The 19864-nt window shown below is 42.8% G+C and overlaps 1 protein-coding gene across 1 annotated transcript in view; it reads left to right on the forward strand.

Annotated features, from left to right (window-relative positions):
• The window catches only part of LOC142017946 (coagulation factor XIII B chain-like), a 30976-nt gene extending 20378 nt beyond the window's left edge, over nt 1-10598 (forward strand). Inside the window, 5 exon segments of the mRNA XM_075003302.1 lie at nt 312-504; nt 1830-2030; nt 5042-5242; nt 5327-5527; nt 9234-10598. Coding sequence (XP_074859403.1) covers nt 312-504; nt 1830-2030; nt 5042-5242; nt 5327-5527; nt 9234-9442 — 1005 coding nt within the window. The 3' untranslated portion in view covers nt 9443-10598.
• The last annotated feature ends 9266 nt before the right edge of the window (nt 10599-19864 follow it).

Consider the following 19864-nt stretch of genomic DNA (forward strand, 5'->3'; position numbering starts at 1 on the left):
TATTAGTCAGGCAGGGATGACTGACCCAAAGAATTAACTAATTTCAAAAGCAACCCAGAATCAGGTCTAGAGAAAGTCTTACCATTGGTTTCTACCGTTAGTTGTTAATGAGAAGTATAATGCAGTGTCAACTTTAAAGCTATAACACAGCATTTTCTGGTCAATTCCAATATGAATAGAATGCTTTTTCACTTTTCCTTGCGATGTTTTCTGGTCAAACACAGCACAATGAAAGCACTCTTCTGTAACATTTGTGATCTTATAGCATATAATATAAATAGTCACTGATGTGCATATTTTTATATCGATACTTAATTTCAGAGGCTGTGGGAAAATGTGGTCGCCCACCCGTTATTGATGGAGGAGATATCTTGGTCTTTCCAAAGGCAGAATATGTATCAGGTTCAAGACTGGAATACAAATGCCAACGTTTTCGTAGAATGCAGGGTTCCGCAATTGTCATCTGTGAGTCTGGCCAATGGACAGACCCGCCAGTTTGCTTAGGTAGGTACAAATAATCCATGATACTAAAAAGAATTGTCATAAGTTATAAAGTTGTGATATTTTTCATATTATGGCTCAAGTCAGAAATCAATTACACTGATGTAGTACCAGAGTAATTCCAACAACGTAAATGAAGTTATTCCTGATTTGCACCAGATATGTGCAAGGAAATCTCATGTTCTTTATTGGGAAATTAGTGTAGATATTCCAAAACGAAAGGATTAGAAAATGGCAAGCGTCCACACCACGATAGGTATTTAGAATACTCTGCCAAAATATATCTTAGAATCTGAAACAGCATTCAAAAGAAGTGAAAAGATATATTCAAATATACTACGAGTAGAAAAGATTTCAAATACGGCAGATGCTGTGAAATACAATTCAACAGGATATGGAAAAGCATGAGGAATATCAGTCATAGTTTTTAAGTACTAGATGTAGTCGGGATGCTGGCATGACCAGCAGGTGAATCTGTTTTTGCACAGGGACAACTGTAATTGGCAGAAAACCTACGTAGTCAGCTCAACACCACCCTTCGTCCAACCTCCTCATGCTTAGAGTGAGGGGTAAGGAGTGGCTGGAATAGATGGTGATACAGCGATCCCCAATGGTGTGTGTGTGCGTGTGGTGGTGGTGGGGGGCGGGGGTTGAATTTACAAGGAACTGATCATGTCACAGGCCTGTGTATTCTGGACCTGCCTTCACAGCTCATGACTAGTCTGTCATGTGCCTTTTCTCTTGTGCTGTATCAACTACCCAAAGTTGGAGAGGGACGACAATAGGGAGACAGATAAGTGAATGTACATGATCGAATAGGCCAGATATGTACAAGGAATAAAAAATGAATATAAAATACACAACTCCAGTTTTTGCTGCCAGCCCCATTAAGTGATCGTAATCAGCTCCAGAAGATTGGCTGCCAGTGTTTCAACTTTCTGTTTGTGCTCTTGGTAGCCTTCTCCAAGTATGCTAATGTGTTGGCCAGCTATGCCTAGGTTCTGATCCACTTGCATAAGCTGAATGGCACAAAGAGGTTATATGGTAAAATAGATTCTAATGCTATCTCTCTCTGTTCAGTCTCCTCTCTGTGCCTTTCCACAGTATTCTTCCAGTTAATATGAAAGCCTTCTTCTCTAGAGCATCTTCTTGCTCTCTCAACCTTACCATCTCTTGTTTTCATTTCAAATGTTCCCTAAAAATATTGCCCTGCTTTATTTAGCTGTGTAAAACAGGAAGGCACTGGGTCTGTCTCAATAAAATTAGTGAATCAAATGTTCAGTGAGACAGTCACATGTACACACTGAAATATGTTTTTTTGTTTCTAGAGCCATGTATAACATCCCCAGAAGAAATGGCAAAACGCAATATTCATCTGAAATGGACCTCAGAAACAAAAATTTATATGCAAAGTGGAGACTTGGTTGAACTTGAGTGTAATAATGGATATGTGAGGGATCCAACATCTTCTGCATTTAGAGTAGAGTGTGTTCAAGGAAAACTGGAATATCCTAAGTGTAAGAGAAGAGGTAAGTAAGCTACAATATCGGAGAATCATTTGACTGAAAGATTTCTTCATTTTATTCTGGAATTCTCAGTTTAAAAATAAAATTGCATCATTGTGTCAGATGCAAGAGAAACACGTGGAAAAGCAAAGCTCCTGTGCCTGATCGCCTGCTATCTAAATAGAACAGAGAAAGTCAAAGAGATGAAGCTATCATGCAAAACAATCCCTTTACTACCTGAATTGATATGATTGCCTTCTGACATCTGGTCCTCTTTATATTACCAGTAAAGTAGAATAATTTTGTAAATTTTCTTGTCTAACCTAAATTCTGTGGATGATCCAATTCCTCCTTGAGGCTGCTGATTTCCACTCTCATATACATTAATTTGTTTGCCCTCTGAAGCTGATATTTTAGCTCCTTCAGTCCTTATTGGAGCTTATCACTGTTAAGAAAATTCTTGTCGGGAAAACTTTCCTGATCTTGAGTTCCTGTGAAACCCTCTATCCATGAGGAGCAGTTTGCTTGTCACGTACTTTATCTTCCTGGCCTTTCTTCACTGTGAAGACTAGAGACTTCACTAGACTTCACTAGAGACTTTCTTGTTCCTGCCCCAACAAATGTTTATCTCAGATGGCAAGTCCTGTCTCATACCTTTTTTTGGTAACTCCCAGCTTTTTCTTTAATTTCTATCTTGAAGTCTCTACCTCCATTTTCAGATCGTTTGAACTTCTTTGTCCATCTTTGCTGTTCCCCATCTTGGCTGTAGTGGTTAGCCATTATTCAGGGTCTTCAATCTTGATTTTTTTATTACGAAGAAAAATTGGGAATAGAGTTGGGTTTACTATGAAGCAGCTTTTTTCAATTACAAAGAATGTACACCAAGTCTTGTTTCTCTGAATGCGGAATGAACAAACAATGGGCAGAACCATCTCTGCTCAGAAGTCTAAGTCTGCCTTCACATTCTGCACGTTGTCCAGAAAATAATCTCACTTCTTTTCCTCAGGGCCAAAGGTCTTCTCTTGCTATTCACTGGATTTCTGGTAGCTTGTGACTCAGTCACAGGTAGCTGCACCAATTTATCCCTAGCTCCTGTGTTGATCCATGCCTAAGGACCAGGGCTGTACAATAGTCTTGAAGGTGTGCTTGTGTGAGACACAGCTGGGCTTGGCTTCTGAATTGCCTTTTCCTGGGCACTGCACCATTAACTCCACTTCCAATATTCCCTCCAATTTTTCCATTCATGTGTGGATAATTTTCCATCGATGTCCAGATTGTTATGTACACTGAGGCATGTGCACTTGGTGTGCACTACCAGTCAAAACAACTAACTGTCTGTGGACACCCTGCTAATCAGCCATCGTCTTTTGAATCTCTCAGGAGTGGCCGCACAAGCATACAGTGTACTTGGAACATTGGTCACAGCTAATAGCCTAAGTGCCATCTGCCATGAGGGGCTAGCTCATTTCCAGGGATAGCCCTTGAAAGCTGAGCTGATCAGATCTGGACCAGTGAGATCTGAAGGAGTGGGTCTGTCTCAGCAAAGTCCTCACCTAATAAATTATTGTGTTACTCTTTAAAGTGCTTTATGACTGCTTTTTTTGTTTTGTTAGAATACAGACTAAGATAGCTCCCTCTCTGTTACTATTGGACCGGTCAGAGTAATACAAGGCCACAGTACAGGTCCTGGTTATCTTGAACTCAAAGCCTAGGCAACACCTTGTATCGACTGAATAATGCAGAGAGGCCGAACTATAAAATAGAATGACTTGTAGGGGGTCTCCCTGTGCTCATCTGGGTCCAACCGTGGTCAAATTGTTCTTTTACGCACTACAGCTATGTCTACACTACAGAGTTTTGCAGACAAAATTGAGGTTTCATAGACAAAAGTCCTGGTGTGTTTACACACAAAAAGCATTTTGTAGACAGAAACTGTCAACAAAAAAGCTGTGTAGACGTTCTGGGGTGGGGCGAGGGCTCTTTTGCGGCATGAGCTGATCAAAAATTGATCCGCTTTCATGTGTAGACAGGATCTGTTGACACAAATTTTGTTGGAATATCTTTTCTGACATTAACTTCTCTCGAGAGATGCTTCTAGTGTAGATTACTGTTGTTTTGAAAGCTTCCATCAGTTGGATTTCCTCTTGTTCTTCTCCTAACAGTGTCCCAACCGGGGCTCCACCACACGTGCACTTGCCTCTCTTGCTCCTTTGATCAGAGAGCTCACATAATCGTGTCTGTTCAGCATAAATGTAGATCCTGTGCAGTCCCATGTTAACTAGCACTGTATGAGCTAATTGCCCTCAGTTCCTTCTCATGAAGCACGAAGCACCTTTCCACATGTAGAGTAATCCATTGGCTGATTATGACTTAAGTTTGGGCCCATTTACATTAGTCCAATTGTTGGCAGCATGATCCAAATCAGGGGTTAAGAAATTGCAAATGGCTTCTCACTTCCATATTCACACAGGTTATTTGCATACTCTCAGCAGAAAACAAGCAGTTTCGATGTAGTTCTGCCAGCAAAACCCCCCTCTGTCACCAAGTCCCTTGTCTCTGATATTTTTCAGGGATAAGGAGCTGGCAACAGAGGGGTTTTTGTCAATAAGACCACGTCTATGTCTGCTGAAAATATGCAAATGAACTTTGTGAATGTGCAAATGAGTGACTATTTGCATTTTTATGAACCTTCTTTTGCATCATGGTGCCAGCAGCCAGTCTGAATCTAGATGCAGCCTTGCTGAGTGACACAAAAAGGCAGATTTTTAAATCAGATCTGACTGACTATTGATTCACCTAGTCCCTGTCTCTTCTCTGCCCCTGCCCATAGTGACACCCCAGTTATTTCAAAAGCCTTCTTCCTCACTTACTTCCCATCTTCCCTTTTCTCATCACATCTTTTGCAAGAATATTTCCCTGTTTTTGTTGGCTAAATAAATCATTAGGATCCAGGGTATGTCTCGGTGTAGTTAGTGATCAAATTGCAAATGATATGTCCATATACATGTACTAAAATTCTACATTTCTCTTTCCAGAATTATGCATCACTGCCCCAGAAGAAATGGAGAAAAACAATATTGGTCTGAGATGGACCTCAAAAACAAGAATTCAGTTAGAAAGCGGAGAGTTTGTTGAATTTGAGTGTAAAAATGGATATGTGAGGAATCCAACATCTTCTGCATTTAGAGTCCAGTGTGTGGAAGGGAAATTGGAATATCCTAATTGCAAGAGAGTAGGTAAACAGGTTCTATCTCAATGCAGTTATATTTCCAATTATACATCCATATGGACATGCTACAATTATACATGTCTCTTTCCAGAATTATGCGTCACTTCCCCAGAAGAAATGGAGAAAAACAATATCGGTCTGAAATGGACCTCAAAAACAATAATGCAATTAGAAAGCAGTGAGTTTGTTGAATTTGAGTGTAAAAATGGATATGTGAGGAATCCAACATCTTCTGCATTTAGAGTACAGTGTGTGGAAGGACATTTGGAATATCCTAATTGCAAGAGACCAGGTAAGCAATCACCAATATCTGGTGAATCACTAGGCCAAAAATATTTCTTAATTTTTATGGAGGAACTTCAGGTTTAAGAACTACAAAACCACCATTGTGATGGGTGCCATACCAACTTGCCGAAAATCCTTTTTCCTGACCTAAACTACTTGCAATCTAAATAGGGAAGACAAAGACTGTGTCTAGATTAGCACCCCCACCTTTTGAAAGGAAGATGCTGATGAGACACTTCAGGATATGCTAATGAGGCGCTGCAATGAATATGGTGATAGTTGTGGCACTTTGAAAGTGCTGCTTTTGATCGTGTGTGGCTTGTCTACATGGGGTCCTTTTTGAAAGGATCCTGCACACTTCAAAATCCCCTTACTCCTAGAACCAATCTTACCAAGAATTGAGAGAAGGAAATGGTGCTCCTGACAGAGCTGTTCAACACCCTATCTGAAAAAAAAAAAGTGAACAGTGACTTGGCAAAATTTGCAGATGGTACAGTATTTATTTTCAATAGTGAAGTACAACTAAGACTGCAAAGGCATTTTACTAAAGTTGGGTGACTGGACATCTTCCATTCCAATTTCATTTGCCTATCTTTGACTTACCACGTTTGGCCTGAGTATTCAGCCAATAGTTAAAATCTTCTGTCTTATTTTTCTGTGAGATGGAAAAAATGGAGTCTAAAACCAGGTGTTTTCAAGACACAAACCAGGTGGGGGGCAGGTGATCCAGGAGAGGCTTGGCCCTTCCCAGCCTCCCCTGTGCCCCCCACACACATGGAGCTCACAGTGGTGTCCACAGGACTGGGTGCTGCCTCACGCCTGCTGTCATGCCTACATGCCAGGACCGCCATTCTTGGTATGTCTGGGGTCAGGCCAGCTCCCTTCTGGCGATCTGCCTTACAGGCATGGCAGGTTCTGGCAGCTCCCCCTGCCACAGCCCTGGGGTCTGTGGGTCATCCAGCCTCCATTGAGTCTGTAGCATGCTGTCACCCATGCCTAGGGGCTGCCTGCAGGGACCAGGTGGGACACTGTACCTTGCCTGTGGTTCCATGTGCTTGTACCACAGCATGAGGTCCCACCTGAGCTAGCCTGGTGATGCTTGAAGAACACCCTATCTGTGCCCACCTTCCATGCCCCAGGGTGTGTGGTGCACTGGGTACTTACTAGAGGAACCTCACCCAGCTCTGAAGACAGGTGATGGCCTGTCTGGTGGAGACCAACTGCAGGGTGATGATGAGGGTGCCACTGCTTGCCTCAGACCCCATCTTTGTCTCTGGTTCCTGCAGGGCTTGGGTCCCAGGGTGCTGCTCCTCCTCCTCGGGCTCTGGCTGCAGGGTAGGCCTTCTGTTTTGTAATATTTGTGATCTTATGGCATTTATTATAAATAGTCACTGATGTACATATTTTTGTATCTCTACTTAATTTCAGAGGCTGCTGGAAAATGTGGTCGCCCACCTGTTATTGATGGAGGAGATATCTTGGTCTTTCCAAAGGAAGAATATGTGTCAGGTTCAAGACTGGAATACAAATGCCAACATTTTCATAGAATGCAGGGTTCCGCAATTGTCATCTGTGAATCTGGCCAATGGACAGACCCGCCAGTTTGCTTAGGTAGGTACAAATAATCCATGATACTAAAAAGAATTGTCATAAGTTATACAGTTGCGATATTTTTCATATTATGGCTCAAGTCAGAAATCAGCTACACTGTTGTAATATCAGAATAATTCCATCAGCATAAATGAAGTTATTCCTGATTTGCACCAGATATGTGGAAGGAAATCTCACATTCTTTATGAGAAAATCAGTGCAGATATTTCAAAAAGAAAATATTGGAAAATGGCAAATGTCCATACCATGACAGCTATTTAGAATACTCTGCCAAAATATATCTTAGTTAGAATCTGAAACAGCATTCAAAAGAAGTGAAAAGATATATTCAAATATACTACAAGTAGAAAAGATTTCAAATATGGCAGATGCTGTGAAATACAATTCAACAGGGTATGGAAAAGCATGAGGAATATCAGTCATAGCTTTTAAGTAGTAGGTGTAATCATGATGCTGGCATGACCAGCTTGTGATTCTGTTTTTGCACAGGGACAACTTTAATTGGCATAAAACCTACGTAGTCTTCTCGACACCACCCTTTGTCCAACCTCCTCATGCTCAGAGTGAGGAATAAGGGGTGGCTGGAGTGCATGGTGATACAGTGATCCCCAATGGTGTGTGTGCATGCATGTGTGTGAGGGGAGGTGGGGGTTCAATTTACAATGAACTGATTATGTAGCAGGCCTGTGTATTCTGGACCTGGCTTCATAGCTCACTACTAGTCTGTCATGTGCCTTTTCACTTGTGCCCTATCAACCACCCAAGCGCTGGGGAGGGACAACAATAGGGAGACTCATCTGTGAGATTTACATGATCGAATAGGCCAGATATGCACAAGGAATAAAAAATGAATGTAAACTACCCAACTCCAGTTATGAGAATTGAGTAGCTGCAATTGTTCTTTAAATCAATGTTTGCTGTCAGCCCCCACAGTGGGAGGTTGATGGAAGAAACTCTCTCAGACACTTTTCTTACTCCTCATGGCTGTGAGGAGTACTGGGGGTTGACGGTGGTGCCGTGATCAGTCAGTTAGAATGGCTCCGTTAAATGCTCTTAATCAAACCCCAGAAGATTGACTGCCAGTGTGTCAGCTTTCTGGCCATGCCTTTGGTAGCCTTCTCCAAGTATGCTAATCTCTTGGCCTGCTATGCCTGAGTTCTGATCCACTTGTGTCAGCTGAATGGCACAAAGAGGCCATATGAGCCGTGTCTACACGTGCACACTACTTCGAAGTTAACATCGACGTTAGGCGGCGAGACGTCGAAGCCGCTAACCCCATGAGGGGATAGGAATAGCGCCCTACTTCGACATTCAACGTCGAAGTAGGGACCGTGTAGTCGTTGTGTGTCCCGCAACATCGAAATTGCGGGGTCCGCCATGGCGGCCATCAGCTGAGGGGTTGAGAGACGCCCTCTCTCCAGCCCCTGCGGGGCTCTATGGTCATCGTGTGTAGCAGCCCTTAGCCCAGGGCTTCTGGCTGCTGCTGCCGCAGCTGGGGATCCATGCTGCATGCACAGGGTCTGCAACCAGTTGTCGGCTCTGTGGATCTTGTGTTGTTTAGTGCAACTGTGTCTGGTAAGGGCCCTTTAAGGGAGCGGCTTGCTGTTGAGTCCGCCCTGTGACCCTGTCTGCAGCTGTGCCTGGCACCCTTATTTCGATGTGTGCTACTTTGGCATGTAGACGTTCCCTCGCTGCGCCTATTTTGACGTTGCCAGCCCTGGAGGACGTGTAGACGTTATTCATCGAAATAGCCTATTTCAATGTCACTATATCGAAATAAGCTACTTCGAAGTAGGCTTCACGTGTAGACGTATGGTAAAATAGATTCTAAGGCCATCTGTCTCTCTGTTCAGTCTCCTCTCTGTGCCTTTCCACAGTATGCTTCCAGTTAATATGAAAGCCTTCTTCTCTAGAACATCTTCTTGCTCTCTCAACCTAACCATCTCTCATTTGCATTTCAAATGTATCCTAAAAATATTGCCCTGCTTTATTTAGCTATGTAGAACATGAAGGCACCGGGTCTGTCTCAATACAATTAGTGAGTCAAATGATCAGTGAGAGACTCACATGTGTGTGCTGAAACTATGTTTTTTTGTTTCTAGAGCCATGTATAACATCCCCAGAAGAAATGGCAAAACGCAATATTCATCTGAAATGGACCTCAAAGACAAAAATATATGTGCAAGGTGGAGACTTGGTTGAACTTGAGTGTAATAATGGATATGTGAGGGATCCAACATCTTCTGCATTTAGAGTAGAGTGTGTTCAAGGGAAACTGGAATATCCTAAGTGTAAGAAAAGAGGTAAATAAGCTGCAATATCAGAGAATGATCTGACTGAAAGATTTCTTTATTTTATTCTGGAATTCTCAGTTTAAAAATAAAATGGCATCATTGTGTCAGATCTTATCTAAATTCTGTGGATGATCCAATTCCTCCTTGAGGCCACTGATTTCCACTCTCATGTACATTAATTTGTTTGCTCTCTGAAGCTGATATTTTAGCTCCTTTTTGAAAGCTGAGCTGACCAGATCTGGACCAGCTAATAGCCGAAGTGCCATCTGCCATGAGGGGCTAGCTCATTTCCAGGGATAGCCCCTTGAAAGCTGAGCTGATCAGATCTGGACCAGTGAGATCTGAAGAAGTGGGTCTGTCGCACCAAAGCTCCTCACCTAATAAATTATTGTGTTGCTCTTTAAAGTGCTAGATGACTGCTTTTGTTAGAATACAGTTTTGTTAGAATACAGACTAAGATAGCTCCCTCTCTGTTACTATTGGACCAGTCAGAGTAATACAAACTCACAGTACAGGTCCCCGTATCCTTGATGCTTGCAGGACACGCCATCTTTGCCCACCTCCCATGTCCTAGGGTGTGTGATACACTGTGTACTTACCAGAGGAAACTTACCCAGCTCTGAAGACAGGTGGTGGCCTGTCTGGCCTGTCTGGTGAAGACCAACTGTAGGGTCATGATGAGGGTGCTGCTGCTTGCCTCAGACCTCATCTCTGTCTCTAGGTCTGGCAGGGGCTGGGTCCCAGGGTGTTGATGGGCATATGTGGAGAAGAAGTATTGTGTGCAGTGGAGGCAGGTGGTGGGTTCTGTCCCAGCTCTCCAGCTGTCATTGTGGGCTCTGGGGTTGAGGAGGGTCTTCTCTTCACTCCATGGGTACAACAGGGTCTGTACCTTGGTGCTGGTCCAGGAGCAAGCCCACCTCTTTTAGCCCTGTGGCAGGTCCTAGGACCCTCCAGTTAGTCCCTTAGGGCCCAGGGGAATTGTGTGGCATCTGCTGCTCAGCCAAGCTGCTGGCTGGCGTGGCTATAGGCATGTTGGAGGGAACCACGTGGCACTGTTTCTGCAATACTCACCTTCCTGCCACAAGGTTTCTCCGGCTCCCTGCGGCTTTCAGAAAGCCCAGAGGCAGGAACCATAGAGCATTGATGGCTGTGGACAAGGAATCCTCTAGAGCACCTGTATGGCAGCCTGGAGGCCTTTTCTGTTGACAGAAGACCTCCTAGAGGCTGGGTCGACATGGACCCATCTCCCGGCAGCTCCATGCTAATAATCAGCTTTGAAATTGCAAATGGCTGCTGATTATCATAGTCCCTTGGCTCATTAGCATTGCCGAGTGAGAGCTCGCTCTCGGCAGAGGGAAGTGCCAGTGGTGAAGAGGCTGTGTGGACGTGCCCCTGCCAGCAAAAAGCCCCTCTGTCACCAGCCCCTTATGCCTGGAAATTCAGAAGGGCTTTTTGAGAGCAGGGACACATCCGCACGGCCTCTTCACCGCCAGCGTCCCCCTCTGCTGAGAGCGAGCTCTTGAGCAGCTATACTGATGAGCCACGGGACCATGCTAATGAGCAGCCATTTGCAATTTCGAGGCTGCTCATTAGCATGGAGATGCTGGGAGAGCGGTTCCATGTAGATGCAGCCAGAATGTCCAGACAGGCTTTATATCAGCAGATCTCTGTCACAGAGATGATCTGCCTTGTGGGGAGTGGGATAACACTGTCGTCAAAACTGCCACATTCTGGTGATTTACCTTTGACAGGACACCTTGGGAATGTAAACACTGAGTGGGTTTTGCTGATAAACTGCCAGTTTTATCGACCAACCCCTCTAGTGTAGACATAGCCTCAGAGTAGATGGAAGTTTGGTATAAAGCTTTCTCAAACTGTTGTCATTCTGCTGAGACAGTCATCCAGGGGCCTAATTATGCAGTGTATATGCTCTGTATGAGCACATGAATCCAAATAATAGCAACTTTACAGGAAACTGTAGAGTTTTTCCATAATGAAACATATGCATAAGGCTGGTGTGTTGACACTGGGCAGGGGACAGACAGGAGGAAGGCTGTGTCTACACTTGCATTCCTCTTTTGAAAGAGGCATGCAAATGAGGTAAATTAAAAATGCAAATGTGGCGCAAATTTGCATATCTGACAACTCATTCGCATATTCTAATTTCAAAAGAGCTTCTTCTGAAAGAAGAAAGCCAGTGTAGATGCTGCTTTTTTGAAAGTAAACCCATCTTTGAAAGAATCCTTCTTCCATTTATTTCATGCTCTTTTGAAATTAGGATATGCAAATGATATGCCAAATATGCAAAGTTCTACCTCACCTGCATTTTCAATTTGCCTCATTTGCATGCATCTTTCGAAAGGGGAATGCAAGTGTAGATGCACCTGAAGTGTTAGGTACTCTGGAATAGGATTATTTTGACATGACTGTGCACACTGTGGTGTGGATGCCAGAGCCCTATGTTAAAGCATAAATCATAAATTCCTTAAACTAGCTCAATTGATTCAAGTCTCTCTATCCCCAGGCTGTACAAACTTCCTGTAGGTTAGTAACACGCTTACTGGCTGTGTCTACACTTGTCAAAAACTTCGAAATGGCCATTGAAATGGCCATTTTGGAGTTTACTAATGAAGCGCTGAAATACATATTCAGCACCTCATTAGCATGCGGGTGGCCGCGGCATTTCGACACTGACATGGCTCGCCGCCACGTGACTCGTCTAGATGGGGCTCCTTTTCGAAAGGACCCCGTCTACTTCGAAGTCTCCTTATTCCCATCTGCTCATAGGAATAAGGGGACTTTGAAGTCGCAGAAGTCCTTTTGAAAAGGAGCCCTGTCTGGATGAGCTGCGCGGCGGCGAGCTGCATCAATTTCGAAGTGCCGTGGCCACCCACATGCTAATGAGATGCTGAATATGTATTTCAGTGCTTCATTAGTAAACTTCGAAATGGCCATTTGCATGGCCATTCCGAAGTTCTTGGCGAGTGTAGACATAGCCACTGTGAGCTATCAAAACCCAGTTGATGGAAAGATTCATTTTGTTTTATCTTGCATCATTCTGCAGGTTGAACTTCTCTAGTCCAGCACCATGGTACCTCACCAGTGCTGAACAAGAGAATTTGCTGGACCACAGGAAGTCAATATTGTTGAGCAGCATTGCCAACATTTCCACTGCTTGCTGGGCTCTTAGAAGACATTTAGGGTAAATTCCAGAATGCTGAGAGCCAAGACTGGTGGCTGGAAACAAACTTTATAGGATCACAGGAAACTTGGTCACTCACATGATAAGTGGTTGTGTGCCTAACTAAAATTATGTTGGATTATGGATGTTGCCAGACAAAAGAGTTCCAGACAAGAGAGGTTCAGCTTGTAATTATTCTGCTTTCTGCTATAAAAGACGTATAACTGCTACTTTTCCTCCTTCAATAGGATTACTCCTATATTATTATGGCAATTCTTACACCACAAGTGTACTACTTTGTAGCACGGGGGAGAGAAGGAAATGATTCATGCATGGCAATGAAGAGGGCAGGCTGAAAGAAATTGATTAAAGTCATAGGTTGAAACAGGCTGAAAATCCCTGTTTCAAAAAATTCCACAAGGTTTCAATTCTAGTAGCTACAGCAAGGATCTTGTTAAAACACAATAATGTATATGAAATTATAATGTGAATGTTTTTCTATGCTGGTTTAGGTTAATTTTGTGTAAAATAATAGTTTTAAATTGGAACAGTTTCTGAATCACAGCAGCTCAGGCGTAACAGTAATTATATTTGTTCTGTTTAGTTTCCAAAGATGGCTAACCTTACCCATTGTGAATTTGCAGGAGGTACGCTGAAATCAGTGCCCTGATTCCGTGAGAAATCCATAAGTGATTTGCATGTGTTGTTTGTATCAAAAAATCAGTATGTTCTGAATTAATTTTCTGGTGTTTGTTCTTTCTCGGACAGGAGGGTGAATAAAAAGAAACATCAAGCAAATAATCTTAACCCAGATCAGAGAATCAGAATCCATCTAGCAATTAAATATAATGTTCATGCAGTATGTCTTTGAAAGTATTTGAACACGAGTGTCTGAACTGTCCTTTCTAGACAATCGCTTCTCATTCTGTATGTGTGAAACTGATAGTTCCTTCCTAAGTGGAGCACTTTGCATTTGTCTTTATTGAACTTCATCCTGTTTACCTCAGACTATTTCTCCAATTTGTCCAGATCCTTTTGAATTTGACCCTATCCTCCAAAGCAATTGCAACCCCTCCTAGCTTGGTATCATCTACAAGCTTAATAAGCTTCCTTTCTATGCCAATATCTAACTTGTTGTTGAAGATATTGAATAGAACTGGTCCCAGAAGAGACCCCTGCAGAACTCCTTGTTTTACCTTTCCAGCAGGATTGAGAACCATTAATAACTACTCTCTGAGTACAGTTATCCAGCCAATTTTGCACTCACCGAAAAGTAGCCCTATTTAAGTGGCATTTGCCTAGTTTATTGATAAGAATATCATGTGAGACAGGCTCACATGCCTTACTAAAATCTAGGGATACCACATCCACCACTTCTCCCTTATCCACAAGGCTCAGTATCCTATCGAAGAAAGCTATCAGATTGGAAGCTCCTGGAAGTCTCACAATGAATCTTTAGTCTGGGAGGTTTATAGCTCAATTGCCACATAAGGAGGTTTGTTTATAGACTGAGGACTTTTAATGTTCTGACCATCAGGATTGGTCATGGTTCTGCCACATGTTTTCATCCACGGAATCAAACTGTTATCCAAACATTTAACACAGTTGTAGAGAAAATACCGAAAATTCTAATATTAAGGATTTGTAAGTTTCATTTAGTAACTTTTTTCAAAAATCTATTTTGGTCCTGTTTTTATGAACAAATCCAACATTTTAGGATTTGTTAAAAACTTGAGACAAAGATGGAAGCTTACAGCTAACAAATAGGAGGATTTAATAATTCAATAATTTAATAATAACAAATTATGAGGATTCTAACCAATAGCCACAGTCTACACCGCAGGAATACCAGTCCTGGGACTTCTCCTTGCAACAAAGCCTGCTGCCAGCTTTGTCCACGTATCTATTCTGGTGATACCATCACTGGAGCAAACCAGGTTACTCACAAAATCGTGGGCACATTCTCATACTCCTCAACTAACGTTATATATGCTATCATGTGCCAACAATGCCCAGATGCTTTGTATGTTGGAGAGACTTCAGACTCTGTCAGACAAAGAGTTAATGGGCACAAAACAGACATCAAAACATTCCTGATCCACAAACCGGTTAGTCTACATTTTAATGGAGCAGGCCATTCTGTTAATGACTTAAAAGTCTGTGTTTTATTGAAGAAGAATTTCCAGTCTGCTTTACAAAGAGAAACTGCTGAACTCTCTTTCATATTCAAATTCAACACATTCACACATGGTTTGAACCGGGATGCAAACTTTCTGGGACATTATAGGGGCTCTTTGGAACACTTGGCTTAATCTAATTCTTGACCTCCCCACTCCCCCCTGCTCCTCTGCTCTCTGATTTGCTCACCTTGATAATTTTTTTTCTGATTTGTCAACTTTGATTACTGTTTTGGTTCTCTATGCCTTAAATATTGAGTCTGCTCTGGTATGGCTATGGTCTGAAGAAGTGGGTCTGTCCCACGATAGCTCACCTAATAAATAATTTTGTTAGTCTTTAAAGTGCTACTTGACTGCTTTTTTGTTTTGATACTATATAGACTAACACGGCTCCTTCTCTGTCACTAGCTAACAAATAGGACTGTGATGCATCGACTTGATATTAGGTGAATAATTTGCCTATGCTTACCTTTCATTGTAAGCAACAAAATGGAAATTAGACAAACTGAAGAAGCAATGAGTGTATCAGACACCATGTAAGGCAGAATGACAAATTAAAAAAGTGATAGTGAGCACTTATGGGCTTCTGTGTGTATTATCCACATTCCAGAGCAGGGGCAAACACAAATAAGCACATTCCTTTACTCGAGGAGATGAGAAAAATCCCAACCATTTTCCCCAAAATTGTGTGATGCCCGCAAATGTTCACATTATTGCCAGAGTTAGTGACTGCCACTCTCCCACCGTTAGTGGATTTTCTGCCTTTACCTTAAATACCTGGACTTGTTATTCAATGTCTGGGGTAAGTAATACACCTGCCAGTAGGGCTTCATTACAGCTTGGATTGTGATGCTCCATTTGAATAGACATATTTGCCATAGCTGTATTCAGCTAGCACTGCACAGGCACTCCCTCAGCCGAGCTTCCCCAAGAACAGCTCTGCCATACCCCCAGCCACCTCTCCTGTAGCTTGCTTAAGCTATTGATGGTGTGGCTGCATCACACTCCTACTTTTAGGTTCTACACTGTGCAGTACTAATCATTGGGAGCTGGGCATCAAACATTCCATTCAAACATAGACATATCCTCAGAGTGCAGTTCACCAAAGCCAGCAAGTTGAGAAAGACAGATAGTGGGGAATGCAAAGGACAAAGTGTGCCCTAACCCTTGGTTTTGAGTGGGAGCTGGGCACCTTTCTTCATGCAGAATTCACAGTGGTGGACCCTCTTCTGGAATTAGGTGCTTATGCCACATCAGCCTTTTTTTCATTAAACTCTCACCAGCATACTCTAGAGCATGTGCCAAGAAGGTGACTTATCCCCATACCTTTATACGGAGTGGGGATGTAAAATAATGGCCCCCATCCCCTGCATTGATTGTCCGAACTACTAGGCAATGGCTTATTCTGGCATTGGGGTGGGAAATAGGTGGTTTGTGGTTCACCATTCCTGGTGCTTGGGAGCTGTGGGCAGTGGTGCAGGCTGGGCCTCCGCTTCCTGCAGCTCCCATTGCTCAGCTCCCCTGGGCCACTTGTTGTCCATCCCATTCTAATTTATGTTTTCTCAGACTGTCTTATTAAGCTGCTCTACTTTGTCCAACTAATTATTTATAAACGTAACTAAAATATTCATTAAAACTGGGACTCAAGACTCTCACAGATCAGGTAAATTCACAACCCTATTCCTTCCCTGTTCTATCCATTGGGTCATGCTCAATATCTCTGCAGCACCCTGGCTGTTTAATACAATGTGGACAAGCTTCAGAAGGCATGGCTGAATTTTAGTCACTGCCACTTAGCTTTTTTGATAAATGGTGTGGCTTTATGGAAATACTCCTTATAGTGCATCAGAATATTTTCATTTTTCCATTCTGGCAGAACTAAGAGGAGAATTTCAGTCTGGAACAATTTCACACAGTATTGGTGCTGCTCATGCTAAGGAAGATGATTGCTACTTGAAATCTATATGACTAGTTTTGATGTCAGTGGCATTCTCAGATCCTAGTATTTTCTGGGAATTTTGGCAATTGTGTTCTCTTTCTGAAACTGCCCCATACACTGTCAAGAGGAAGGGAGGGATGACTTCATCCTGTGAAGAAGGGGGAACTCTTATTTACCTAAAAGTAAAACACTAAAAAAGGGTATAAAGTAGATTATGATATAGAAATTGTTGAATTAGATTGAGAGAAATTATTACAAAAATTTAAATTTATGGTTGGAAGAAGCAGATAAAATCTAGATAAACAGTCTACAGCAAAACGAAAAATTCTCAAAACAAAATAGCTCATTTTTTGAGAAGCAACACTGCAGAATATTTGAATTTCATAAAAATCTACCTTATGATAATCTGGAGCACTCATTCTGGAGCTGTTAAACCAGCTCATGCTGGTGGAACTACATCATTTTGCAGCTATGAGACAATCAGCAGTGGCTACAAAACTTCTGTATGCAAAAGGCCAATTATTTTCTTCAAGATGTTTGCAGATGAACTCCTTAATTACTTGTTCCATTATCTTTCCTTGCACAGAAGTTGAACTGACTGGACTGTTATTTCCTGGGTTGTTCTTTTTCCTCTTTTGTAGATGAGCCATTGATCACTACTCATTGGGCATGACCATCTTGCCAGCTTTCTAACCACCTTACAGCCCATTTATCTAGCTCTTATTTCCTTAACCTGTGTGCAAGAATATTGTAGGAGACTGTATCAAAAACTTTGCTGAAGTTTAAGTAGATCAGATCCCTTGACTTTCCCATGTCCACAGAGCCAGTTAGCTTATAATGGAAGCTAATCAGATCTGTCAGGCTTGCCTTGCCCTTCATGAATCCATAACAAGTCTAATATTTTTATCCATAAAAAGTTGAAAACACTGAGTTAATGCCCTCTCCGAAAGAGCTCTGAGCATTCCCCAGTGTGCATGTACCTCTGGTAGAGAATCACTGTTCAAAACCTAGCCTGTTCCCACGAGCATTCCATATGTTTGGCATTCAATCATCATAAGACTTCTTGGGGAAGACAGAAACAAAGAAGTCATTAAATACCTCTTCTGTTTCCAAGTCTCCTGATATTGTTTCTTCCTTCTCACTGAGCAGTGGGCCTACCCTGTCCTTCGTCTTCCTCCTATCATATTTACAGAATGGCTTCCTCTTGCCCTTTATGTCTCTAACTAGTTTGAGCTCATTTTGGGCATTTGCCTTTCTAATCTTGACCCTACATACTTGTCCTGTTTGCATATATTCATCCTTTGTAATTTGTCTTAGCTTCAACTTTTTATTTGACTCCTTTATGTTTTTGAGATCGTGCAAGATCTGCTGGTTAAGTCAAGGCGCTCTTTTGCCATACTTTCTGTCATTGCTACACAGAGGAATAGCCTACTTTTGGGCCCTTAATAATGGCCCTTTGATAAACTGCCAACTCTCTTCACTTGTTTTTGCTATTAGTCTTGCTTCTTGGTATCGAGGATGTGAGTGACGTAAGAATAAATTTGAATATTGATTAGGCTAAGTCAGTCACACCAGAGCAATGGACTGGACTAAAACTAAGTCCTTTCCAATGCTCCCAGGATTTTACCCCGCGACCCTGCTCGCCGTCTACGGTGGGTCTAGTCACAACGGGGTTTCAGGGTGTGTGAACTGCGCTGCTGCGGTGTGTTTACCCAAGGAAGAAATACAGACAAGGTGTCAGGTTCAAACAGGGAGAAAGGGTTTACTTTATAACACAAAAGTATGGATTATGGTAAGCTAAGTAGCACAAGATATGTGGACCCTTGTTTTTCTGAAATAAGCACAGGATTTGAATACTAATTGGCTTATAGCCTTAAACAATAGGTAACTGCTATAACAGCACTGCTATCTAACCCTTCAGCTACTTACTGCGCTTCCGGGCCGGGCCGTGCAGCCTTCGATGCGTGCTGTAAAATGGAAAGATTAACTTCAGAGCTGAATATTGTATTTATTTATTCCTGGATCTTCCTGAGGTTCACCAGGTCGCTCAACCCTTGGCCGACTACCGCGGGGAGCAGATCTTACTTAGAATAAGAATTTGCCTGCGCTAAGCTAGGTCAATTCTCTAGTTAAGTGGGTTGCCCTGCTGGCCAAGCAGGGGAGAGCCCAGTATATGTGGGGTTTCCTTCTGAGAGGTTATCCCCTTAGTTAAATAGTGGGGTTTTCCTAGTTAAAGGTTATCCCCTCAAAAAGGTACTGCCTATTTCGACCACCTTGTTATGCTAGCCCTTTATTGCAGACCTTCATTACCCTTAAAGGGTTACTAAGAACACCAGGGTTTTCCCTTTATAGGGTTATCCCTGACCGCTCTACCCTCCTAAATAGGGGGGAGCTTATAGCTCTGGATTATAATTATAAAGCAGTTTGCCTAACTATTCTTCTGTGTGCATGTAATAGTTTTAGGCTAGACCAATAGCATTGGCCTCCTGTGCCTTTACAAAGAGACAAGGGGTACAAAATATAAGACGTAGATCATGGACTTGGGGAAGTCCCAATCCACTCTCTGTTACAAAACTATATAAAAACATTAACTGCTCACCTAATTACTTATATTGACTTTAAACCCAGACCGCAAATACCTCCTTATTCCTGCTCTGTAATCCAGGCGCTGGGCCTGTAGTTCTCTTCGAGCTAGGAAGTTATGACCCTCACGGCGCGCTTGTACGGCAGCCGCGTCAGGTCAGATAGTAAAGGAGGAAGGAAGAAAAAGAGAACCAGGAGGAAAACCGGCTTGGTTAACAAAACCTCCTGTGTTTTTTCAGGAACGACCGTGATATTTCAGACACCGGCCCGAGCTAAGGTCGGTGACTGGAAGGGCAGGGTCGCTGCTGCGGTTTCCCCGTGCAGGGCACCGTTGTTTGGGCGGTGCGGTCTGCCGGGCAAACCCTCCGGATAAAAGAACCGGAGCCTTACTAATGATTTTTGCTCTGTATAGGCTGGAGCTCTTCTGGTCTTCTGGCTGGAACTCTTCTGTTCTTCGTCGGCCCACGGCGGCTAGCGAGCGATGACTGACACGCAGGTCAGCTTCGGCTCTTCCGCCAGCGATGTTCGGCTACAGGCTCAGTCCAGCTCTTAGCTCAGT

Source organism: Carettochelys insculpta, chromosome 9, assembly GCF_033958435.1.
Source record: "Carettochelys insculpta isolate YL-2023 chromosome 9, ASM3395843v1, whole genome shotgun sequence".
Taxonomy (NCBI): domain Eukaryota; kingdom Metazoa; phylum Chordata; order Testudines; family Carettochelyidae; genus Carettochelys; species Carettochelys insculpta.